The 26222-nt window shown below is 43.4% G+C and overlaps 1 protein-coding gene across 1 annotated transcript in view; it reads right to left on the bottom strand.

Moving 5' to 3' along the window:
• TBC1D9 (TBC1 domain family member 9) overlaps nucleotides 1-26222 on the bottom strand; it is a 120747-nt gene that overhangs the window by 37866 nt on the left and 56659 nt on the right. The window contains exons 3-7 of the mRNA XM_082728468.1: nucleotides 16857-16975; nucleotides 9096-9324; nucleotides 8405-8666; nucleotides 6497-6704; nucleotides 498-704 (exon numbers count right to left, since the gene is read on the bottom strand). Coding sequence (XP_082584594.1) covers nucleotides 498-704; nucleotides 6497-6704; nucleotides 8405-8666; nucleotides 9096-9324; nucleotides 16857-16975 — 1025 coding nt within the window. The remainder of the gene's footprint in view (nucleotides 1-497; nucleotides 705-6496; nucleotides 6705-8404; nucleotides 8667-9095; nucleotides 9325-16856; nucleotides 16976-26222) is intronic.

Below are 26222 nucleotides of genomic sequence, written 5' to 3'. Positions count from 1 at the left end.
CCTGCTCCCTGTGAGGTCACCATCTTTAAAGTACATTTCAGCTGCCAGTAATTGCTCTGTCATTTGTGTTGGACACCTATCTTCCTGGACTCTGACTTCCTTGGATGTTGCCCAGGGCCTAATTCGAAAGGGACACAATAAAGTCATAATAAAGTCATCATCATGATGTTGCATCTCAGATTCGAGACTACAGTGACCTCTATACACTCCCAACAATGTCACTATGTGAACACTGTTGCGTAAACAGGACCAATTACTTAGTAATTTCTTCAACTATGAAATACAGATAGACCAGATGATCTACAGGGCTCTGTCCAGCTCTGCAATCCCAAAGGCAAACTCCAGGAGAGTTAAAGGAGCTGAGACACTGCTCTGGGCATCAGGTTAAGTGCCTTATCTTAGCACAGCTTGAGGATCCAACAGAATGGACAAGGAGGGCCCACTCTCAGGCAAAACACTAGGATGAATGCAAACACCCTCAGGCAGATCCCACAGACCTCGTCATCTGAGCTGTTGTAGCTGCCTGCAAACTCCTTGTCCGAGTATATCTTGGAGGTCGTCTGTTGCAGGAAATCCGAGATCCTCTGCACTAGAAAGTCTCTATCTTTCAAGTTGGCAAACAGGAAGGTCATCCTGTTCCTGGTGCTGATGGATAAAGGACTGGGGAGTACGCTGGAGCTGTCTGCCTTTTCCACAATCGTCACCTGAAAGAAACATGAAACAAAGAGCACTGTTTTACAGGGATCACAGCAGCCTCTGAGCAGCACCAAACAAGGAACGCAACACTTCTACGTTCTGTAGGAACCACCCAATCTTACTGAGGCAAAGATGAGACTCTGCCTCTGCTCCAGTAAAATAGAATCGCTCCTAACTAATCAAATGGGAGTTCATATCAGAAGCTGGAATTTATCGTGCTGGTCGTTCTAAATCAACAATTTTACCTCGGGAGGGATTTTGTTCCCCCAGAGACATCTGGCAACATCTAGAGGCGTTTCTGGTTGTCAGAAGCGGAGGGGACCAGCAGCATCCAGTAGGTGGAGGCCAGGGATGTTGCTGGCCAGCGTGTAGTGCAGAACAGCTGATCCCCAACAGAGTCTGGCCTACGATGTCAACAGGGCTAAGGTTTAGAAAACTTCTTGTGAAGAAACTCCCTGATTTTCATCAAAATTGCACGAGTCCTAAGGGAGAGGACTCCTCGCTGCCCTATCGTGTCTAAGAGAAACGACCCGTGATATTCGTGCCTTTTTACCAAGCTTCATGTTGGGATGGTTTTCAAAACCGCCCCCATCTTTCAAACATCTCCTTCGAACTTCAGGGATTTGCCACCTCCCCTCTTACCACCTGAACGTTTTAAAGGCTCCGCTCAGAGCAGACAGGAGGTAAACAGCTTAATCCCACCTCCACCGGCACTGGCGGACCGTGTGCGCATGCGTGTGGTGAAGTAAATCGGCCACATGAGGAAATGAGCAAGAAAGAAGCACGTTTGTTCTAGCTCTGAACTGAAGACATGCAGTTGGGGCTTTAGAATAGGATTTTCATCAACTAGAAACCAGGGTAAATGCATGAAAATATTTTTCTTTAACAATAGGGGGGGAAAAAAATCCTCAAGGCCAGCCCTAGATAAATGGTTTACTTGCGGCAGCTCTGACTATATCCTTGAAGTTCAGTTTCTCTTCCCCTCTTCATTTCCACCTGTAAGCAGTCTAGACAGGTTCAACTCTACTTCATGAACATTTTCATGTGAAATACATTTTCTCCAAAGAAGAATTTTAAAATCCTTTTCCCCTTCAAGGCAAGAAACCTGTTGGGAGTTGCCCGAAAAGTGGCCCCAAGTGTAAAATGGGGACAATTGGGAACCACAGAGGGAAAACTGTAGGATCTGATGTCTACTCTCGGATTTTATCAATACATATAGCCATACACACACACACACACACACACACACACACACACACACACACACATTCTTTTAAAAGGATTTTATTTATTTGAAAGAGAGAGAGTGAGTGGGAGGGAGAGACAGTCTGAGGGAGGCTCTGCGCTAAGCACAGAGCCTGACATGGGGCTTGATCCCAGGACCCCAAGACCATGACTTGAGCTAAAACCAAGACTTGGATGTTTACTCAACTGAGTCACCCAGGTGCCCCTATATTTATATACTCTTAAAGGAATGTATTGAGGTACTTGGAGTTGTACATAAAAGTGGGTTTTTTTCCTAATGCAAAAGCTGGAGAAATGGCAAAAAAAATTTATCATGAATTTTCCCATGGCACTTAAAACATGCTAAACAATACCTATTTTTTGAAAGACCTATGAAAACTCCTTTTTTCACAACATTTTTTAAAAAATTCTTTTGGTCACCAGATGTCTCAGACCAAATGACAAATGCCAAGGGAACTAAAGGTTCAAGTTTCACACCCAAAACCCAGAGAGCCACGTGGATCTTGATGAGGTCAAAGTGAAAGTCCTTTAGCTAGATCACAAATACACAACCACCTGAAAGCTCCTACATAAAACATGAATGCTCATATGCACTACAAAATATTTTTTGCTGACAGATTATTTCTGGTAGAATCCAATCCCATAAGCTCAGTGACACCAGCACAGCCACATTTGAATATTCTAGTTTAATGAGGCACATTTCATTATCAACTCGGGTTATAAAAATAGACTGGAATTTAGGCAAAGCTTTATGTTTCATATGTAATATCTGCAAGGTAATTTATGATTTTTAGAAAAAGAGATTTCATCTGGAATCTCTATCTAAAGAAGAACCTGATCGGTTCACTTTATCTCCCTGCTTTGCTGCCTCAGCAATTTCTTCAAAATCTGTAATAACGTGATTCTGTGTCTATTTGATCTACCTTAAGTCTATCTGCGGAATATACATTAATAATCTCCAGTCATGGGCGCCTGGGTGGCTCAGTGGGTTAAGCCGCTGCCTTCGGCTCAGGTCATGATCTCAGGGTCCTGGGATCGAGTCCCGCATCGGGCTCTCTGCTCAGCAGGGAGCCTGCTTCCCTCTCTCTCTCTCTGCCTGCCTCTCCGTCTACTTGTGATTTCTGTCTGTCAAATAAATAAATAAAATCTAAAAAAAAAAAAAATAATAATAATAATCTCCAGTCAGTATTTTAGTTTAGGTTGTAAAAAATTAAATGAAACAACAATTCCTAGTTTATATCACCCTAAAGTAGCCATTTCAAGTAGGATGTTCCCATGGAGGCTGCTGCTCATCCATCAACTTAACTTGGGTCTAAAAGGTACCCAGTTCACAGAGAGATGCCTCTCTGCTCAGACAGACCCTGTGTCAGGGGGTGGGGGGGGTGGGAAGGGGGAGGGGTGAGAGGAAGGAGGCCACCCCGTCACTTTTCTGTCATTAAGGTAACATAAAGGTTGTAAAAGGTACACTGAGTCCTTTGCTTCCTCCACTAGTTGGGATTAGGGAATCTGTCCTCATCTGTCTCAGAGATCCATCAGGCTAAAGGGAGCGCACTGCTGCCTTCTTTAAAGTTGCATCCACCAACCATAACACACTTTATTTCTTGATGCTACTACTTCCACTATTGTTCCTCCTCTGATTTACCCTGAAATATAACCAAGTGATCTCTGCTCTACCAGCTGTTAGGGAAAACAAGCAAGCCAGAAACGGGCTGAGAGTATCAACCCCCATTCTTCCAGCTGCCCTGAACTCTCACTATCATACTGGATCCGGCACTGAAAGGTGAAGAGCAGTGAACAGGAGAGCGGACAGCAGACATCCCAACCCCTCCCCACTCCTTATCTCCCTTCCAATCAACAGTGATGACGTGCTCCATCCACCAGTGCAGAGCCTTCATCCTGGAATGGGTAGCCCTAGCTGTTGCGGGTAACTTGCTTTGGGGTCGTACGTGATGGAAGAAAACTAGAAATGAAAAAAATTAAGTTTGGTAACAGTCTATGGCAAAGAAGGTCCATTTGCTGGCAAAAGTTATGAAATCCATTCCAGAGCCAAATGTAGGTACTTGCCGAATTATCCCCCTCAGAACTCACCCCCACCATGTATCTCCTCAAACAATGTCACAACACTAGTTAGCTCATCTTAGAAGTGGAACCAGATTTGTCAATTGCCTAACAGTTTGCATTCTTTTGGACACACCCATTCAGCTTCTAGGAACTTATAATTCATACTTGAAGCAAAAATCATACATATAATTGGAAGAAAACTAAAAACAATGCACAGGTCCAACCACAGGTAACTAAAATAAATTTTATAGATCCAGTTAATGGAATAAGAGGCAGTCATTAAAAACGGTACTATCGGGGCGCCTGGGTGGCTCAGTGGGTTAAGCCGTTGCCTTCAGCTCAGGTCATGATCTCAGGGTCCTGGGATCGAGTCCCGCATCGGGCTCTCTGCTCAGCAGGGAGCCTGCTTCCCTCTCTCTCTCTGCCTGCCTCTCCGACTACTTGTGATTTCTCTCTGTCAAATAAATAAATAAAATCTTTAAAAACAAAACAAAACAAAAAACAAAAACAAAAAACGGTACTATCAAAGAACACTGAATGATATAGGGGAAAGTTTAATATACACTTGGTATTGGGGGAAATAAGCAAAAAAAAAATTCACTATATTTTATAGCTAAACAATATAAATGAATACACAGTCAAGTATAGAAAAAGCCTGGGAAAGCTGTACAGCTGAAAAACGGGCTGACTGGTGGGACTAGGGATGTATTTTATTTGCCTTTGATTTGTACTTTCACAAATTTTCTGTGGTAACGGTGAATTATTCTTTAAACAAAAGAAACTAACAACAACAATAAGAAAAAAAACCCCAAAAATCTGTTTATATAAATGTTCTCTCTGAAACAGAAAAGAAGGCAGAGGGATACTTGAATCCTTTAAGGAATCTTAACCAAGGGTCAATCTTAATTACATAACCAAAGTTTCTAACCACCCTTCACTTCTAGAAAAGGACTAGGGCAAGTTAAAGTGGTCTTCAGGACTAGAAGCTGTAGGACTTCTAGTCCCCAGCAGCCTAACCTGTAGCTCCTTCTCAACTCCGAACCTCAAGGCAAGGTCTCCGGGTAAGTCCCAGAACTACCTAGCACCGTGGAGATAGGACAGAAGCCACCTCCTCCCCAGAAACAGTAAGAATGTGGAAAGAGTAAGATTGTACAATGTCTTCATTATGCATGAGGATGGGCCTGGGACTTCATTAAAATACAGATTCCAGAATTTGCAGAGATTCAGAAAATGCGGGTCGGGCTCAGCAGCCCCATGGTTCTCTTGCTGGTAACTGGCAGACCAAAGCTAACACTTGGCTTTCTGATTCACAATCTACACTGTTCCCTTGGGACCAAGCTGCTCTCTGACTGTGAGCAGGTATAGTAACGACATTTTCTCGATTTTGTATTTGAGGCTTTGATACCCCGGGCCTTGTAGACCCTGGCAGGGCCACCTTCCCACCAGGGAGCACAACATTCCTATGCAAACCAAGCACACAGAGCCCACCACACTGCCTCCACCACCTTTAATCCAGCTCTTACACTCAGGATCAATGACCATTGCTCTAGTCACCCCAGGGGCGAGGGCAGATCTCAGATAGCTAGGGATGGCCCCTATGCCCCAGAGTCTGCTGAAATTATTCCAGCGAGCCCATTCTAAACCTGCTTACCCTGCCTTACCTGTTTCTTCCCATAGAAATCACATGCCCCCTATGCCCCTATTTCCCGACTCCCTCTGCCTATGGACCAACCATGGTGCTTTCCCAGTGGGTCCCCAGAAGGATGGTGAATATAACAAGCTCTTTTCAGTGGCAGCCACCTCCTGATGTGTTGGCCTCACCACACCTGAATAACATTTTAAAACTCTAGGCTGGAGGCGCTTGGGTGGCTCAGCATGATCCCAGGGTCCTGGGATGGAGTCCCGTATCGGGCTCCCTGCTCAGTGGGGAGTCTGCTTCTCCCTCTTCCCTTGCCCCTCCCCACTGCTGATGCTCCCTCTTGCACTCTCCCTCTCTCTCAAATAAAGAAATAAAATCTTTAAAAAGCCCAAAGAAACTCCAGGCTGCCTTTTCTAGGAAGAAAAGCTCTTTCAAGTCACTAACAGCAATGACAACACACACAAGGAAGCGTCCGGGCCACCAAAGAATCATAAACATTCACCTAAGGTTTTAAAAAAACATTTATAGGGCGCCTGGGTGGCTCAGTGGGTTAAGCCGCTGCCTTCGGCTCAGGTCATGATCTCAGGGTCCTGGGATTGAGTCCCGCATCGGGCTCTCTGCCTGCCTCTCTGTCTACTTGTGATCTCTCTCTGTCAAATAAATAAATAAAATCTTTAAAAAATAATTTATAGTGCTTGCTTCGGCAGCACATATACTAAAAAAATAATTTATAAACATTCACCTAAGGTTTAAAAAAAAAAAAAAAAAGTGAAATGCTGGTAAAAACATCTGTGGTTCACACAGAAAAGTATTACAAACAAACACTTAGGAGATCCACTTTCATCTAACACCCACCTCACGGAGTGGGATGATGAGGCTACACACGTTCTCCCCCTTGCTGGTGAAGCAGATGTAATTCGTGGACACAAACATCTGCCCCAAAATGTGCATTTTGTTGAATGGAGTCCAGAGGGTGCAATCTGTGTGGCCGTCCAGTTTTTCATCTTTGGGCAGCCGGAAGAGCGCACGGTACCTCTCACTCTTCGCCCGGGCATCGAGATCGCTGGAAGGCAAGAACAGCATCACCTTGCACGGGAGAAACGGTTCAGTGGTGTCTGCAGGATGCAGCAGGGAGGTCTCGCAGCGCAGCTCTCCGCTTCTCTACCCTGTCACTCATCCCACCTTCTTGGCTTTCTACTGGAGCTAACCCCAACCTATGACCCAGAAGCACAATAGAATTATCTTAATCTATGTAGGTCCCGTGGGCAGTCATTTTACAATCAGTATCTGTAAATGTTGAAGACATCTGTGGAAGACTAGGCCTGATGGGAAATCCACTGTTCTTCTAAAGGAATGTGGTAATTTCTAAAGAGATTATTACATGCACACTTCTCCAGAGCCACTTTGGCGGCCTTCACTCTTAAGAAAGACCTAAGGAGAGTGCAAACAAGCCTCATGAATCTCCTGGCTATCACGGTCTGCCCTAAAAAGACAACAAAACTGCCTGAAACACAGGAACAACCCACCTCTTGTCCACTCTGAGGTTCCAACCTCAGCTCCGTTTTTCTCCCCTTTTCCCTGTTTATCAAGTCAGTTGTTCAAACCTCTCAAGCTTCTATGCCAGCTCAACCGCTGGGAGAGAGAGTCTCTGGCTTCCCAGAACAAAGCCAGGCTCCCCCGGCCCTGCCTCCAGTGCCCTCCCTTTTACCACCAATTTGCTTCCATCCTCACCTGCCCTTACTTCCTTTCCATTGCAGAGGGAGAGGTATGAGCGCACACAACTTTCTGCACGCCCCATTGGACGTCACTTCTAAAATGACTGATTTTCTTACAGCTTTAGCTCTGTGCCCCACTCCTTCCCTGCACCTACCTTCACCACAAGCCCCTTCCCCTTCTGTCCTATATTCAAATCTTCTGCATCCTAAGAAGAGCAAACCTTCCTCCTTTACCACTGAATCTCTTGAAAGAACAGTCTACTCCTGCCTAATGCCCGTTCCCTGCCTTTCGTTTGTGAGTCAATCCACTGCAGTAACACCCTTCACCCTCAACCGCTCCACGAAAACAGGCCTCAGAGCAGCAGACATCTTCAGTGCAGTGATCTCTTGTCAGGTTCCAATACCAGCTGAACGCCAGGGATTTCCAGCTCCATCTACGCTACGGCACAGCCTTCGTATGTGCTCTCCCTCTCTCACTCCCCATCTCAGGTCCAGACAATTCCATGCATACACTCCCACTTGAGAGCCTCAACTTTCCCTTTGCCCTCTCTCTAGCTCCACTCCCACATCCAGACTTCCAGGCTTTTCTGCAGCCTCTCCTCATCACATGCCTCACTACTCTCCAGACACTGTTGGACTTAAACCCCTCTGGGCTTTTCCCCTGGGATTCCTGCATCGTGCTATTCCTGACTGAATCTGTATGGGTGACTTCTACCACCTCTGGAGAGACCACTCCAAGCAGCGTCCTGTGAGGGCTTTACCCACCACCGTGCCCCATCTCCCCCCCAGCACCCCGCCCATAGGAACCCCGCCCATAGGCACCCCATCCCTAGGACCAGAAGAGTTCCCGTCACTTTGTGTCAGAGCTGGCTGTGCCTGCATCACTCATTGACCTTTGAGTGCTTCAGACAGTTTTTTTCAGTTCTGCATCTATACCCAGAAAACTGTTCAGACCCCTTGCCAATGGTTCAGAAAAGGTTACATTTCACAGAAGAATGTAAGAGTCTCTTGTTTCTGAAGCACATAAGACTTTGTCTCTGTCACCTACCGTTTCAGGGCCGACACTTTTTTAGGAGACTTCTTTTTCAGTTTGGGCAGGGATCTGTCCTGTTCAAATCCCTCATTGTCTAAGAGTTGCCTCATGGCTATGTTCGCCAGCTGCTCCATCAACTTGAAGGTCTCATTGATGTTGAGAAAGACGGAGAAGAAATGTTCACTGGACCTCGTGCTCACTTTGATCACATCAGGCAGGAGCAGCGTGGCGCTCTTCTCCAGCTGTGTGATGTCCACCCACCGGATCACCAGCTTGGCTGGGCACAGGGAATAAGCTGGTCAGCATCTGGCTCCTTAAAATTCCCAAAGGATCCTTCAGTCTCACCACCCAGCCCTCCATCTCGATGAACTCCTTGGAATTTGCATGTGCCATATCTGTTACTGTTCTGTTTGTGTGAGAGACAAATTTGGACCCCACAAATTCTGAAGTCATCCTTATTATGGACTGAAGCCCATGTCAACAATGTTTATTACAGCTCTGGGAACTCTCTATTAATTAATAACCTTTTTTTTTTTTTTTTAAAAATAATGAGAATAATTGACTTCACTTGTTACATAGTTAAAACACAGTGTAGACTGAGTCATCACTACAGATCTATTTGGGGCATTTTGATGTGGTTTATGAGTTTGGGGCAACACTTCAGCAGACTTTCCCAAGCTTCCCTCTGACATTCTAGACAGCTCACCTTCCCTTCCCATAAGGAAAGAATAAAAGCAAAGGTGGTTAATACTGAGGTACATCCAGCCCTGGCGGGGGACCTTCCCCTTCCAGTAGCTGCAAGAGTAATAGTTGACGAGTTTCTCTTCCTCGGGCATCCCGAACAGCCTGTGGAATTTCACAATGGCTTCTTTGAACTTCTCCGTGTCATCATCTTCCTTTACGTCATTGATCTTGTTATACTCTGCAATGATGCCCTGGAGCAAGGAGAAAATGAGGCACAAGACGAGTATTAACAAGACTAGGGCTGCTTTTTTTCTGCATGCTATAAATATTGGAAAGAAAAAAAAAACAATTACTCATGCTAGAATTTTTTTTAAATGATGAATTATTTTTCAAAGGCAGCCCCCCAGTTCTAAGCCCATTACCGGGAAGCACTTGTGTACTAAAAGATCTTCAAATAACAATATCGATTTGATTATCTGTTTATGGGTGTTAATCGTTTTAAGAGGTTCACTTAGAATGAAGCCCGTGGTCTTAGTCTACAAATGAGGAGATAAAAAGATTTTGCAAATTCTACTGCTTTTCCTAGCTCCTCATGATAAAGTCACCCAAAAGGTCAGTTTCTGCTTTTCTCAAGATTACTACTTCATTAAGAGAACAGGGAGGACTGGCTTTCACGGAGACCAGGGGAGATCCATTTGGAACCGAGGCTAATCTGGGGGTGAGCAGGCTGTGGGAGCGTGCTGTGTTAGGGAACTTCAGACAACTGTGAGGGGGCACGAGGGCACTAGACCTCTGGGTGGGGAGAAGAAGCCACTTCAGAAGAAGGATGTACAAACCTTTCCCAGTTGGCAAATATACCTACAGCCCACGTGACATTTCAAATTATCAATGCCTTTAGAGAGGTATTTGAAATGCATATATATGGGGGTATAGCTCAGTGGTAGAGCATTTGACCGAAATGCATATATATTATATATATATTATATAAATTATATGTTAATGAAATAAGTGAATAAATAAAAGTGACTGAGTCGGAAACCACTAATAAGTAGTAGCAGTTGGGTTTCTAGGCAACACCAATAACCAATCAACTTAGAGTAAGTGGGATAATACCTGTTCCCCTGGACCACTTAGCAGGGCTCTGACCTGAAGTCAGAATAAGAGCATTAGAAGGGAGTGATGTATAACAAACCAAATGACAGCCATGTTTTAAGTGGACAAACATTCAAACTACATTATCCCAGATCTACTAAATACCAGACTTCTAGAATGTTCATCTAATTTTAAAAACAATGTGTCTCTAATATGAGAGAATTTATGAGGCTGTAGAACTGAGAAACAACACTGGAACACTCCAAGGCATAGTATATAATATCAATAGGCTGGGCCTTGCCACCTAACTTCAACAGTAAAAGTAACAGTCCCTCTAAGGTTTACTTCCCAACTTCTCCAACTTTAAGAAGAGAGAGGATCCAGAAGGCAGAACCTCTCCCTAGTTTGCTTATAATTTTTGTAGCTAAGTGGACCAGCTGACGGAGCAAAGGGAAGAAACATCTCCCTCTTCTACATTCTACAGGTACTACATCACATAAAACAGGTTATCCTGATTCCAGGCAACAGCTCCACATAACTTTGAAAAATCACTACCATCCAAATATTTGGGATGCCCAATACAAATTCAAATACACAAAGGACAGTGACACGATATTCACAAAAAGGAAAATTAACTTAGCGAACATGAAAAAATGTTCAACCTCATCATCAAAGACAGAAAATTCAAACACTAAGAGCCCAACTTTTACCTATTAAATCTGGGAAACCATTTAAACAACCAGAATGCTGAAAAGTGAGCAATGATATAATTGCACAGGGATTCTAATATACTGACAACCTCTACTAAGGGCTGCTAAAAAGGTGTAAACTTAATAATCAACATTTTATAACCTGTAATCCACCCCAAAGGAATGAAACAAAAACTCCAGAAGAATTTATATGAACAAGTGTTCACCGTATGCTATTACTGTTTGTGCCTACCCCAACTGGTCTAGAATCTAAAGAGACTTCTAGAAAGAGAGGAATGGTATAGTCAATAGTGGGATGATGTTACATTATTAAAATAACAACGAAGAATTATGTAACAATACCAGTCAAGGAGACAAAGTCGTGATATAAAATTATATGCACAGTAAGACTATTACGATAAAATGCACTCAAAAAATCTAGAAATAAATACACAAAATATTATCTATGGGTTTGAGTTATGGTTGCCTCTGCAGTTAATTATTACATTTAGAATTTATAAAAGTTAATTAAATCTCAAAACAAATACATTTGTTGGTTCCCTTCATGATTGGACAACTGGGAATGCTTAAAGCATTCATTTGCACATGAACGACATTCTTTCACACATAATTGCATTAATAGCAATTCCTTCCTCATAATTGGTTTCAGGGGAATTAAATGTGACATTTTTGGTGTAATAAAAACAGTGAGAAGAACGGCTATTTGACATAATTGGTCTTTGTTTTATTTTCTGTTTTTTGTGTGTGTTTGTTTTTGTTTTCGTCCTGGCTATTATCACTTCTAAGTAATTTGTATCTATTATCCAAAGACGAACCATCTGAGGGAGGACTAGCAACACCTGACTGAGGACCTCAGAAGTGCCTCCTGCACAGGGAAGAGGCCTGACCACCATCCCCACACCAGTCAGCTGCCCCCTGAGACATGGTCAGATGAGGAAGCTCACACTCTCTCTGTCTCCATTACTTCCCAGAAATTCAGAAAATCAGAAGGGTTTTATCAATAAAACAACTCTCGGGTATTCGAGAATACTTTTTTGTTTGGAAACTCCCACCTCCTCCCAGCTTCAAACTGAGCCTTTCCAGCATCTTCCCTGCTCCCCTCTTCACCCTCTTCACTACCTGTCTTGTTTCGTTAATCATGACCATGGAGGAGAAACTGAAATCAGCCATCCTGAAGCAGTGAAAAATATCCATCTTGAGGGGCAAAGGGTGGGGGAAAGGGAAGAGGGTGATATGTTACACGTGCTTTTGTGCTGTTCAACCCTCCCTAATTTTATGTGGTCCAGTTAAAATTCAATTCACTCCCTCCAAAATAGCAGACTCTAAAAAGCAATGATATTCCTTTTTTTTTTTTTTTTTCTGATTATAAAACTACTACTTGAGGGGAGCCTGGGTGGCTCAGTGGGTTAAAGCCTCTGCCTTCAGCTCGGGTCATGATCTCTGGGTCCTGGGATTGAGCCCCATGTCCGGCCCTCTGCTTAGCGGGGAGCCTCTCACTCTCTGCCTGCCTCTCTGCCTACTTGTGATCTCTCTGTGTCAAATAAATAAATAAAATCTTTAAAACTATTCCTTGTTCATGTAAAAGTTTTAGTGAAAAGAAATCAGGTAGAAATTGGCCATCCTGTATAATTTTAATGAGAGATGAACTATCAGATCACTTCCTAGAGTTCTTCCTTAATCCAGATATAAAAAAGGCTTTCTAACAATGACTAAAAATCTGGAAAGAATTTCTAATTTTGACTAAATAAAACATTTACATGTTCCATGGCAAAAACTATCAAGAGCAAAGTCAAAAGGCAAATGACAAACTTAGGCAAAATATCTGTGGTATATATCACCAACAAAAGGCTAGTGGCTGGGCGCCTGGCTGGCTCAGTTGGTTAAGCTACTGCCTTCAGCTCAGGTCATGATCCCAGAGTCCCCAGATCAGGCTCCCAGCTCTGTGAGGAGTCTGCTTCTCCCTCTGACCTTCTCCCCTCTTATGCTCTCTCTCACTCTCTCTCAAATAAATAAAATCCTTTTTTAAAAAAGGCTAATGGCGCAGCACCTGGGTGGCTCAGTTGGTTAAGCGACTGCCTTCAGCTCAGGTCATAATCCTGGAGTCCCCGGATGGAGTCCCACATCGGGCTCCCAGCTCCATGGGGAGTCTGCTTCTTCCCCTGACCTTCTCCCCCTCTCATTCTCTCTCTCTCTCAAATAAATAAAATCTTAAAAAAAAAAAAAAAAAGGCTAATGGCCTTTTTATAAAAAGAACTTAAAAATTAAGAAAAATAAGACCAAAATCCCATAGAAAAATAGGTGAAAGACATGAGCGGGCGTTCTACAGAGATATAAAAATGGCCCATTAAGGATTTAAAAAGATAATTCAACTTCACTCATAAGTGAGATAAATGCAAATTAAAATAACACTAAAATATTTCCCCCCATCAGATTGGCAAAAACTCAAAAGCCTGATAATCTACTTTTTTGATGAAGTTGTAGGAAAACAGGCATTCCCATATATGTCAGTGGGAATGTAAAATGGTACAATTCCTGTGTGGGCGGGGGGTGGAGGTGGGGAGGATTTGGCAATATTAAGCAAAATGACACATTTATTTACCCCTAGATCTGCTAATCCCACTGCTAACAGTGTACCTTAAAGAGAGATACCCACAAAACAAACACACACACAAATGTATATGTATATACACACATACACATATCCATGCATATATGTATGTATGAATTATAATTCATGCATATACTGTATGTTTGTGTGTGTGTATATATATATATAAAATTATTTATAATTGCAAAATATTGGAAACTACTTAAATATCCAAGTGTAGAGGAGTGCTGAATTCTTTATAGTACATGTACACATAATATTCACCTATTCGGAAGAATCAGGCACTCAGTGTAATGTGGGATCCTGGATTAGATCACGGGATAAAAAGACGTGAAGTGGAAAAACTGGTAAAATCCAAATAAAGTCTGTAGTAAACAAGATTTTCTTTCTAAAGATCTATTTTTTATTTGAGAGACAGAGAGTGCACGCATGCACCATGAGGGGGTCAGCAAGGGGAGGAGCTGAGGGAGAGGGAAAGAATCTTCAGTAGATTCCACACTGAGTACAGAGCCTGATAAGGGGCTTGATCTCGGGGGCACCTGGGTGGCTCAGTGGGCTAAAGCCTCTGCCTTCGGCTCAGGTCATGGTCCCAGGGTCCTGGGATCAAGCCCCACATCGGGCTCTCTATTCAGCGGGGAGCCTGCTTCCTCCTCTCTCTCTGCCTGCCTCTCTGCCTGCTTGTGATCTTTGTCTGTCAAATAAATAAATCTTTAAAAAAAGGGGGGGGGGGCTCGATCTCATAGTCTTGAGTTCGTGACCTGAGCAGAAACCAAGAGTCAGATGTTTGACTGAGCCACCCAGGTGCCTCTGTAGTTAAACAATATTGCATCACTGTTCATTTCTTAGTTTCGATAAATACACTATGATTACAGAAGATGCTAATATTAATGAGAGCTAAGTGGTAGGGTCTACGGAAATTCTCTGTCCTATCTTTACAAGTTCTCCTGTAAAACTAAAAATTAATATTTCTTTTTTTTAAAGATTTTATTTATTTATTTGACAGACAAAGATCACAAGTAGGCAGAGAGGCAGGCAGAGAGAGTGGAAGGGAAGCAGGCTCCCCACTAAGCAGAGAGCCCGATGCGGGGCTCTATCCTAGGACCCCAGGATCATGACCCAAGCTGAAGGCAGAGGCTTTAACCCACTGAGCCATCCAGGTGCCCCAAAAATTGATATTTCAAAATAAAAACAAAACTATTAAAATATTAAAAAAAAAAAAAAAAACAGCAGGGTTGCCTGGGGGGCTCAGTGGGTTAAAGCCTCTGCTTTGGCTCAGGTCATGATCTCGGGGTCCTGGGATCAAGCCGCTCATTGCACTTTCTGCTCAGTGGGGAGCCTGCTTCCCGCCCCCCCCCACCTGCCTTTCTGCCCACTTGCAATCTGTCTGTCGAATAAAGAAATAAATTAAAAATTCTTAAAAAAATAAAAAACAAACAACATGTGGATACTCTCTATGAACCAATACAAAGTGTTACCCAAGAGTTACTGAGTGAAAAGAGCAAATGCAGAGTAGAATATATACATGAAAGGATTATTTGTAAGATTTAAAGAGAAATAGGAAAAATACATACATCTGCCTCTTTTTACAAAAAGAAAGACAGGAAGGATAGATAGACCAGATAACAAAGAAGTTAGTTAACTGCATGGAGTTGGGGAGAACAAGGTTGCAAGAATGCAAGAGGGAGTAATTTAAACTTTTGGAAGTTTGGGAAATTTAAACTTTTGGAAGCATGCTAATATTTTCTACCTGCAAAAAATATTAAACTAACATAAATTAACAATGTTAGAAGAACGGGCCTGACACTGAAAGCAAATGGAAACAGGGCTGATTCCAGGACTGGGACAGAGAAAGTACAAGATGAGTCTGGGACACAGGGTGCCTGGGTGACTCCGTTGGTTGAATGTCTGCCTTCAGCTCAGGTCATGATCCCAGGGCCCTGGGATCAAACCCTACATAACAAATCCTACTCGCTCCACTAAGCAGCGAGTCTGCTTCTCCTTCTGTGATTTCTCTCGCTTTCATTCTCTCTCAAATAAATAAAATCTTTTAAAACAAAATAATGAGTCTGGGATATCCTGCTATAGCTGAAGTCAACAAGTGTTCAAAAAAGTAACAAGGACAGGACACGAAGATGAAGAAGGCATGCTGCAGGTTTGGGACGGTGCGAGTACCAAAGTAAGTCTAGGAGGGAAACGTAAACAACTGAAAACCAGAGGAATCCATGAGTCCATAACAAAAATAAATCGATGAATAAATGCCAAGAGAGCTCTTGCTTATAGCAGAATAACAGGTGCCAAATGATAAATGCGAGAGAATGCTGGGGTTGGAAAATGACTGTTTTGTAAAAATGTCACAGCCAAGATTGGTTCAGACAAAAAAAAAAAAAAAATCATGAACGGACACTAACTCATGGGGAAATTTTGATAAGGAGTGGGATATCTGTGTAGCCTTAAATAAAGTGTTTTCTCACAGAAAATTTCAAATTGTTTATTATTGGAAAAGGCAAGATTAGTAACTCTACAGTGGAGAACTCAGGTAGGTAACACCTTTCTGGCTTTCTATCCTCCACGAGGGGAGATTCCACGTCCCTCCAGAAATGCTCCTCTGACAAGGACGTAAGCGTTCCACCTGGGCGTGCATCATCAGAATCGGATTCTAGGAAACGTGACAAAACCCCAAATGGAAAATGTCCCGTTTAAAAAAAACGAACAAACAGAACTACATACTTAAAAATATGAATGTCCTAAAAGACAGAGAAAGGCAATGGAAATGTTCTAGATTGAAGGACATAAGAGATGAAAGCAAATTCAACAGCTTCCCAGACTGGATTTTGCACTGGACTGAAAGGGAAAAAATGGTAGACACTGATCAATTAACGCGACAGGGATATGTACCAAATATTACAGTAGAACTTTAATGTTCAATCTATACTGCAGTGTTATTATTTAACAGAATATTCTTAGAAATACACACGGAAGTATTTGGTAGGAAATTCCACTCAAATAAAAAGTAAATGAGCACTCAAAGATAACATGAATGGGGTAAACGTAAGGACCAGGAGAGTATGCAAAAGGTATGCAAGGCTCTTATTTTTACAACTTTTCTGTAAATCTGAAACTATTTCCAATTAAAAGTTAAAACAAAACAAACAGGGGAACCTGGGTGGCTCGGTGGGCTAAGCCTCTGCCTTCGGCCCAGGTCATGATCTCAGGGTCCTGGGATCGAGTCCCGCATCGGGCTCTCTGCTCAGCAGGGAGCCTGCTTCCCCCTCCTCTCTCTGCCTGCCTCTCTGCCTACTTGTGATCTCTGTCTGTCAAATAAACGCACAAATAAAGCTTTAAAAACAAAACAAAACAAAAAACAGCCCACTACCTGTATTTTTCCTCTCACAAATGTGGTGATATCATTCTCGTTTTCAAAGATGGAGAGGGTCTGCAGTAGATTCTGCTCCAGCCATTCCCAGTGCTCGGTGATTTCTTTTCTGGAACCGCCTGTATGAATAATAAGATGATTTTTAAAAAATGACAATAAAATTTGGTGAATTTAAAAGATACTTAAAAACAGGCTCACTTCATCAAAGATGCACTAAAGGAGACCACCCCCCCATCCCAACAGCTCTGCCTTGAAATGCTTTGTCTCTTTCCAAAGAGATCCAGAAGACACATAAGGATATGGAAACCCAAGAGTAAGCACTGCTTACTGCGACCAGGTGGGTTCAGAAACTTCTCCGACACTGTCTCCAGTTAGAAGGTAGCAAGGTTTCTCCCACTCATTCTCTGGATTGGGACTTGAGCACGACCCTCCACTCGTCTCCCTCCTAGAACCTCTATGCACATCACAGGCTAACCTAGATCTCCCTAGGGGCCTAGGTTACAGTTGTTAAGTTGCAATAATCTGAGAGCTCTGGTGTGCCACTGGAGGTCTGCGGTAACCACCTCCTATAATGGGCAAAAATGATCCTCGCTCACTTCAATTATGAATGAGATGTGACAGGGGACAATCACTGGGGAACAGCGGCCTGGCTCTCGCAAGCACCGCTGCCTTGAAATGTAATGGGATGAGGTCACCCTCAGAGCCTCTGAGCAAGTCACTCCCTTTCGGTCAGGGCTAAGAAGCATTAAGTCACCTCTCCTGGCAGTTTCTGCACTCTAACCACCCCGGCCTTGTAGCCTATGTAACAGGCACCGCTCAACGCTCGCCACTGCAGCGCATCCCATGGATGAACGGCGTCAGGATATGCTTGGAAAGACACTGAGCTAAATTCCTTTCCCTTGCCCTTTTATTCTTGCTCTGGGATTGTTAACAATCTTGCAGAAAACCAGGTTGTATAAATCATTCATAGTCATATATATAGATTGTAGGCACCGCTCATTCCAGAATTAAGGAACGATTTTCTGATTCCACTGATTCATCAACCAACCTCCAGGCCTCTCCTCAGATTTCCAAGCTTTCTTCTCCTTGATTTCTTCACAGTGTCTTTGCTACTCTTTGTTCTCTATCACCAGTAATTCAAGGGAAGTCAGAATCTCACTCTGACTCCTGACAAAAAACGGCGGGAGACACGAATGGGTCTACAAGGATACTCAGAATCGCAGAACTAAAATCTCCTTGAGGCGAGGTCTCAGAACTGCTGTTTAAGGAGAGGGAAAACCAAACCAAAGCCAAGTTCATTTTCTTTTAAGACTAAACACCAAAACTGCCTAAATGGAATAACAGACGGCAGCTCCCTGAGGGCTTTACCCATGGCCATCGTCAACCACATGTACAGGCAACTGAAGACTGTACTACAATGTCGCCAAGAGAGCTAGGACTCAGACACGTGGGTCCCCTCCTGCTGCCATTAGCCAGCTGGATGACTTTAGACAGTTTGTTTAATCTGTAAAATGGAGATGAATCACACACACACACACACACACACACACACACACCCCTTTGCATCTCAGAGCAATGCTACAGAAATCCCGAGGAATAATGTCCACAGAGATACTTCGGAAAATAGAAAATATTTTTCAGATGCAAAGAACAATGATCGTTTGGAATATTTAGGGGAATGAGTCATTCTGGAGTTTACCAGAGTGTTTTCAAACATTTTAGAGTTTAAATTTTTCAGTAGTCACTGAAAAAAATTTTTTTTTAAAGATTTCATTTATTTCGGAGAGAACAAGCGAGTGAGCATGGGCCGAGGAGGGGCAGAGGGAGAGGGAGAAGCAGACTTCCAGCTGAGCAGGGGGCCCGACGCAGAGCTCGATCCCAGGACCCTGAGAGCAGCGTGACCTGAGCCAAAGGCAGATGTCTAACTGACTGAGTCACCCAGGCGCCCTGGCTGCTGGAAAAATTTCTAAAATATACTGTTTGCCCTTCATTGTCTGAAAAGAGGTCGCTACCGTCCTCGGCTGCCAGGAGCCCTCCACCCCGGCCACCTGTGCTCGCTGGCACTGGCGGGTGTGGGCACCTGAGGACAGGGGCACTCCTGGAGACCCACGGGACTGCTGAGCTTCTGCAGACCTGTCGGGCACAATTCCCAGCATCTGTCTATATTGCTTCTTCTTCTGCCCCTGCCTATGCTGACTGCAGATGTGCCGTCCAGAGGCTGGTTTTCACGTGCTATCTCACCATGATCTGCCCTTGACTAGGTAGTCACTCCAGGTACTTGACTTTAGAGCCCCTGTTACACTGGCTCTGGAATCCAACCTCCGTTCAACCTCACTAATCCTCAATCATCCTGGATAGAAAAGTCCATCAGCTACAAGACCTAGAATGGAACAGGTGTGCCTTCAGCTTTGCACATGCTTCAAAGGGTTCTTTCTGCACATATTCATGTAAGAACACCCACCCATGCACACACGCAGGGTAAAAATGGTGTATCCATGCATATACTCATTCAACAAACACCTACTCATACTTCCAATGGTCGTGGATAGAATACAAAGACATTATGGCTAATTCCCCTCCTTTTTAAAAAAAATATATTTTTTAAGGTTTTATTTATTCCTTTTATAGATAGAGGGAGTAGGGGAGGGCGCAGGGGAGAGGCAGAGGGAGAGGAAGAGGGGTAGAAGTGCTCTCCACTGAGTGTGGAGCCCGACACACAGGACTCCATCCCACAACCCCAAGATCATGACCCAAGATGAAACCAACTGGATGCCTAATTGCTTAACCAATTCTGCCACTCAGGTGCCCCTCCCATCTTTAAGTAAGCCAGCCGAGTACTATGGTACTAAAGTTCAGATTTACTACAAACATTGCTTCCCCACCTACTGCCTTCTCTGCTACCCTAGGATCTGCTGTGACCCACCCCATTGCACTGTCCATCACTTCCGTGATCTCCACCTTCTACCACCTAACACCATTTGCACCATTGGCTTTTCTCCCTACTTTTGTTGCCCAGGATGTAAATCCCCACCTTTCTATCTTCAATTACTGCCACTGCCCCCCACTGATGCTGCTAATGAGGTTTCCATTCTGCTCTCCATCTCCTGTTGCTTCTCCCATACTTCTCCCATACTTGCTTCTCCCATACTCCCATACTTGTCACAGGCAAAGGCTAGGTTTCTAGAGTTATCCTGAGCCACTCACTGCTCCCACATAGGAAAGGAGCTGCCACTGCATATCTCCACATCTTTCAGCATGCTCGGCGCCTTGGGCCTGCTTCTGTACTACCAAACAGGTTTTGGTGGTTTCTTCTGGCTCTATCTACATCTAAGATTTCAAAGTTCCCGAAGACTGAGATCTAGATACGGAAGGACTTTGTGTATCATGATATGAAACCTTTATCACCATATACTATTTGAGGAGAGAAAAGGTACAAACGCCATCAGCCAATGGTAGTTTCAGGAATTAACTATGGATACTTATCTATACCCAAAAGATACTTCCTAGGGCAAGTAATGAAATATTCCTTTTAAGTTTATTGCTTCCTATAGAACACCACCACATTCTCTGAACACTTCCCCAAACGCCCCAGGTTCTGGGGACTAGAAGTATGATCAATATCAATAAAGCAGAGCTGAAGTCCGTGACCCAGCTGGTGAGACAAATTCTGAAGATGCCACCCTTGTAAAAAGTATTTCTGGAATCAGGCGTCCATTTCTGCCCACTTCTCACTCCAGACCAGAGCCCACATTACCTCTCAGAGATCACAGAGCGAACGTCCTGTTAACTGAGACCCACTGTCCCTCTGCCGGACCACTCTTCAGGAATGAGTGAAACTCCGCAGGAAAAAGGCCGGCATCCTACAGGTTCCTTATAATAGTTCTTTCCTTTCCCAAGACACTAAATACAAGGGCTGCCTATTTAAGATCTGGGAAGTTTTCTTTGGTTACTTTTTAAGGTGAGGTAACACATGGAGCTCTTGTGCTGTGAATAGGGACTGGTCTGTTCGCCCAGCAGTTCGAACAGAAGGTGTTAGAAGCTCAAACAAGAAAAGGAGGGCCTGGCTGTCCATTTTCTGGAAACACTTCATTTATAGAGATACAGCAGGACAAACAAGCCGACCCGACTGTGTGATCAGCTGGAACTACAAAGAAAGCTGGTGCTGGGCATGCGAACCCCTCAGAAAATCCAAGTCAATCCAGGTTGCAGCATCCTGCCGTGGTAAAAACTAGATCAACACCTGATGGGCTTAAGGTTACTTAGAAATTAATTGTGGGAAAATGGGAATCTTTATCTCTTGGACCGGTGGTTTTTGTTTGATTTGGTTTTGAAGAACACTAGCCACAGGCTCTGTTGCATGTATCTGTGCAAAATCGGAACATGATTTAAGATGATGAAAAATACAAAATCATCCTAGTCTAGTGTCTCATCTAACTTTAAATGTATCTTCAAGTACATAAGACTACTTGAAATAAAAAGGAAGAAGCATTAAGATGGACCCACGATTTGATTCTCCCATATCTAGCCTTTGAGGATTAAGAACAAAGGCTTACAGCCCTATTGATACTTAATCAGCAGGTGTTCCTTTGTGCTGCATGGTCACCTAACTTCAAAACCTATACTGAAGGGTGAAGAGCTACCATTTACCTCCACGTGAATGGGACTGGAGGGGATTCTACTGAGTGAAATAAGTCGAGCAAAGACAATTATCGTATAGAGTCACTCATATGTGGAACATAAGGACTAGTGCAGAGGATCATAGGGGAAGGGAGGGAAAACAATGGGAGGAAATCAGCAGGAAGACAAACCATGAAAGACCCTTGCCTCTGGGAAACAAGCTGAGTGAGGGCTACGGAGAGAGGTGGGTGGGGGGATGGGGGAACTGTGATGGGTATTAAGGAGGGCACGTGACATAATGAGCACTGGGTGTTGTATGCAACTGATGAATTATTGAACACTGCATCTGAAACTAATGATGTACTATGTCGGCTAACTGAATTTTTTAAGAAAAGGATGTTTGTTGGAAAAACAAAACAAAAACCCCCCAAAACCTACTTAAGGGCAATAAGTAGGACTGGAGGTTAGATTATCTGGAATAAGAAGAAGCCTGGATATTACGGAGACAATATCACACCATAGATCAGAACACAGGCTTTGATGTCAAAAAAAGCAGAACTGGTTTCAAAAATGCACACATTGACTTTGTGATCTTAGGTAAAGTACTTAACTTCTTTGTGCTGCAAATACCTCATCTGTAATATGTAGGTAACAACAGTTGCCACATAGGTTTGTGCTGGGGATTCAAGAAGATAGTACACACACGTGAAGTCCTGAGCACAGGTGTAGAATATACAGAGCACTAAATAAACAGTTGTTTTTGCTATTATCATCGTGAGCAATAGACAAAGATCTCATCTTGACATGCGATGCAGGAGGTATGTCTAACTTCTGATGTCAAGGCGCTAAAACATTAGCTGTTTAACCCTTGCCTGACTAACATGCATTCAACAGAAATCTCTCTGGCTAGGGCATCGTTATGTTTGGCATCATTATGTTTGGACTGCAAAGTGTACACATTACTAGAGTAAGGCATTCATAGAACAAATCCTTGTGTAACTACTGTAAGCTTCTTACATAATTCTGCTTAAATCTCTTATGCATCATAACAATATACTCATAGCTTCACAACCACATTTTTTTTTAAAAAAAGATCTTATTTATTTGTCAGAGAGAGAGCACAAGCAGAGGGAGCAGCTGAGGGAGAGGGAGAAGCAGACTCCCCGCTGAGCAGAGAGCCCGATCTGGGACTTGGATTCCAGGACCCTAGGATCATGACCTGAACCAAACAAAGGCAGATGCTTCATCAACTGAGCCGCTCAACCAATGTACCCAGGCACCCCGCTTTATAACCACTTTGAGAAAAGAGAAGACCAGGTAACTCATCCAGCCTCGACTTTAAGATTCTTACAGTCCTGAATGTGGTTGATGTCCTTATTTTATGTATTTCACTTAAGCACCAAGGTCCTTTCCCACTCTGAAAGGGAGAAAGTAAATGGCTATCTTTCTGGAAGGCAATTGAGCCAGGGGCACTAAAAGCCTTACAGATATGGATACTTTTTGACTCAGCATATCTGTTTCTATAAACTCATCCTCAGGTAATAATTAAAGGAATGTGAAAAGTTTTTTTTTTCCAGAGGATATTGATTAAGGTTGTTCAAAATGCAATTAACATAAGGGGGGACAAGATTCCTGTTTTCGATAATAGCATTATCAGATAAATTATATTATACACACAATAAAATATTATCTACTTATTAAAAATGACATTACAGAAATAGGTTTTATTAACATGGAAAGCCTATACATACATGTACATACATATATGCATCATATGTCTGAATGTATGTAAACACATACACACGTTTATATAAAGTCTAAAAGGTGACTTGGAGGGGCCCCTGGGTTCTTCAGTCAGTTAAGCACCCAACTCTTGGTTTTGGCTCAGGTCGTGAGCTCAGGGTCTTAAGATCAAGCCCCACGTGGGGAACTCAGCAAGGAGTTCTGCTAAAATTTCTTTCTCCCTCTCTCTCTCTGCCACCCTCAACACTCGTGTGTTCCTTCTTTCTCTAAAATAAACAAATCCTTAAAAAATATAAAAATAGGGCATCTGGGTGGCTCAGTCAGTTAAGAGGCTGCCTTCAGCTCAGGTCATGATCCCAGGGTCCTGGGAATCGAGCCCTGCATTGGGCTCCCTGCTCAGCGGGGAGCTGCTTCTCCCTCTCCCTTTGCCTGCCGCTCTGCCTACTTGTGCTCTCTGTCAAATAAATAAATAAAATCTTTAAAAAACATATTTATATAGAGGCACCTGGGTGGCTCAGTGGGTTAGAGCCTCTGTCTTAAGCTCAGGCCATGATCTCAGGGTGCTGGGATCGAGCCCTGCATCGGGTTCTCTGCTCAGCAGGGAGCCTGCTTCCCCCTCTCTCTCTCTCTGCCTGCCTCTCTGCCTACTTGTGATTTCTATCAAATAAATAAATAAAATCTTAAAAAATATATATATGTGTGCACACACACACACACACCTATATATAAAATAAAAGGTGATTTGGAGTATGGTATTATTGTTTTTAAATTTATTCTTCTTTCTTATCTACATTTTCTACTTTTTAAAATGACCATGTATTACTTTACAGAAAAAAACAAGTTTTTTTTTTTTTAGAAGGTTTATTTATTCGAGAGAAAAAGCAAGTGAGCACAAGTGAGAAGGGCAGAGGGAGAAGAAGAGAGAATTCCAAGCAGACTCCCTGCTGAGCATAGAGTCTGACAGAGGGCTCGACCCCGCAATCCTGAGACCACGACCTGAGCCCAAATCAGGTGCACCACAAGCTCTTCTTTTTAAGCTGCTGTGTTTCCAAAGATACAAGAACAGTTCTTATAGATATCCAGAACAAGGAAGGATTATAACATGCCAACTTCCGTATTACATGCATTTCATGTGGATGGCAACTAAATTACCCCACATCTTCTCTCTCCCTTGTAGAGAAATAGCAGAAGCAGAACCCGCTAGCCATCTTTAATGAAACTCTGGGTCTTCCCAGCTGCTGACTGAAAGAATGCTTAATCATGAAAGCCAGTAGGGCACTGCTCAGAAAGTACTGGGCTAGGAAGGGGGAGACCTAAGAGTTAGGTCTCAGCTCTGCACTAGCTAGCTACAACTAGCATTGTGAACTTGAACGATTCACCTTGCCTTTGCATTCTAGTAAAATAAAACTGTGAGGCATGATGGTGGCTCACAGAGCTTGCGCGTCTGAAAATGAATGACCATCGAGGCCCAGATGAAATTCTGGGATGGTAAAGAAAAGAGAAACTAAACCAACAGGCAGACAAACCACGGCACCACACCGGGCTGTGTCCTCAGTGAAGTGCCCATCAAACACACATTCCCCTATAGTCCTGCTGGAAAGTCACATGTATCCAGAGGGAATTGTCATCAGCTCCTTCTTTCTTTCTGTTTGTCCCTCGTCTCAGTGGTCCCCGAGCTGCTCTGTAGACAACATTCTTGGAGTTACCAGCATTTTTATGTGTCTGTATTATCATTGAGGCTGTATAACCCTTCTTACCATTAGAACCTTCTAGCTCTTCTAATGGGGAGAGCCAAACAGGCTGCCTTCTGCTGAAATCCACTGAAGGCTAAGGAGAGAAGTGGACTGGGCTCTCTCCTGCCTCTGGGGCACCAAGTCCAAAACACCAGTTGCTAAGGGAAGACCTGTCACTGTTTAGCTCCCTAATGAGAGGTTCAGATGCAAAACAGTCCAGTCAACTGACTGGTAGGGGAGAAGGGGAGACTGTCTGCATATAATGAGCTCAGCAAAGCTGGCTAGACAAATTCCTACAGTATTGCTTCCTTTATGTTCTTAGAGACAGCAAAAGGTGTAATTCACTGCATAAAGCACCGAGCAAAATGCAATTCAGGAGGCTAGAACTGATGGCACAAAGGGATAGCAACCAAAGAGAAAGATGGTCGGGACGCCTGGGCCGCTTAGTTGGTTCAGCACCCACCTTTGGCTCAGGTCATGATCCCAGGGTCTGGGGACTGAGTTCCTCATTGGGCTCCCTGCTCGGCAGGAAGCCTGCTTCTCCCTTTGCCTGCCACTCCCACTGCTTGTGCTCACACATATTCTCTCTCTCTCTCTTTCTCTCTCAGACAAATAAATAAATTCTTTAAAAATTTTGAAAAAAAAAAAAAAAAAGCAAAGAGAATGGTGGCTTCATTTTGGGTAGTAGTGAAAAGAAATAGTCATTACTTGGGAATATTTTTGGCTCCCTTTCCCAATGAAAGGACCCAATGCCAAGGAGAAGTTTAAAAAAAAAATCAAACCAATCTGGATACAGCCATTAGATTAGAAGCAGCATATGAAAATAATGTTCATAATGTTTCACCAAATAACTCTTGCTTTTTTTCCCAGTCTTCTTTCTGTGTGGATCACATGATTGCCAAGGGCCCGGTGACTGACCGCTCTATTGGGAGGAAGTGAGACTCCATGCAGAAGACCCCTTCCCCCCACCTGGCTCTTTGTGGCTCAAGTCTAAGCCAAGTCAAACAACTAGGATTCACCACTGCTCTTCTACAGACAGTGGTCTACGTGCAGACACTGCTGCAAGATGCTCCCTTGAATTCAGCTGACCGGGTGCGGATTCACAAGTATCATGAACACCTATATTTCGCGATCCCGTAACTTCCACTAGACAGTGGGTTAGACTCACCCGGTTTTCTGCTGACAATTCTCTACGGCAAAGATTCATGAAAATCAAGCAGATTAAAAAGCTCTTGACACACTGCCACCAAATAGCAACTTTGTAGTTTATAAA

Source organism: Mustela nivalis (genome assembly GCF_964662115.1).
Source record: "Mustela nivalis genome assembly, chromosome: 4".
Classification (NCBI taxonomy): Eukaryota; Metazoa; Chordata; class Mammalia; order Carnivora; family Mustelidae; genus Mustela; species Mustela nivalis.
This window is presented reverse-complemented; position numbering and strand designations above follow the sequence as displayed.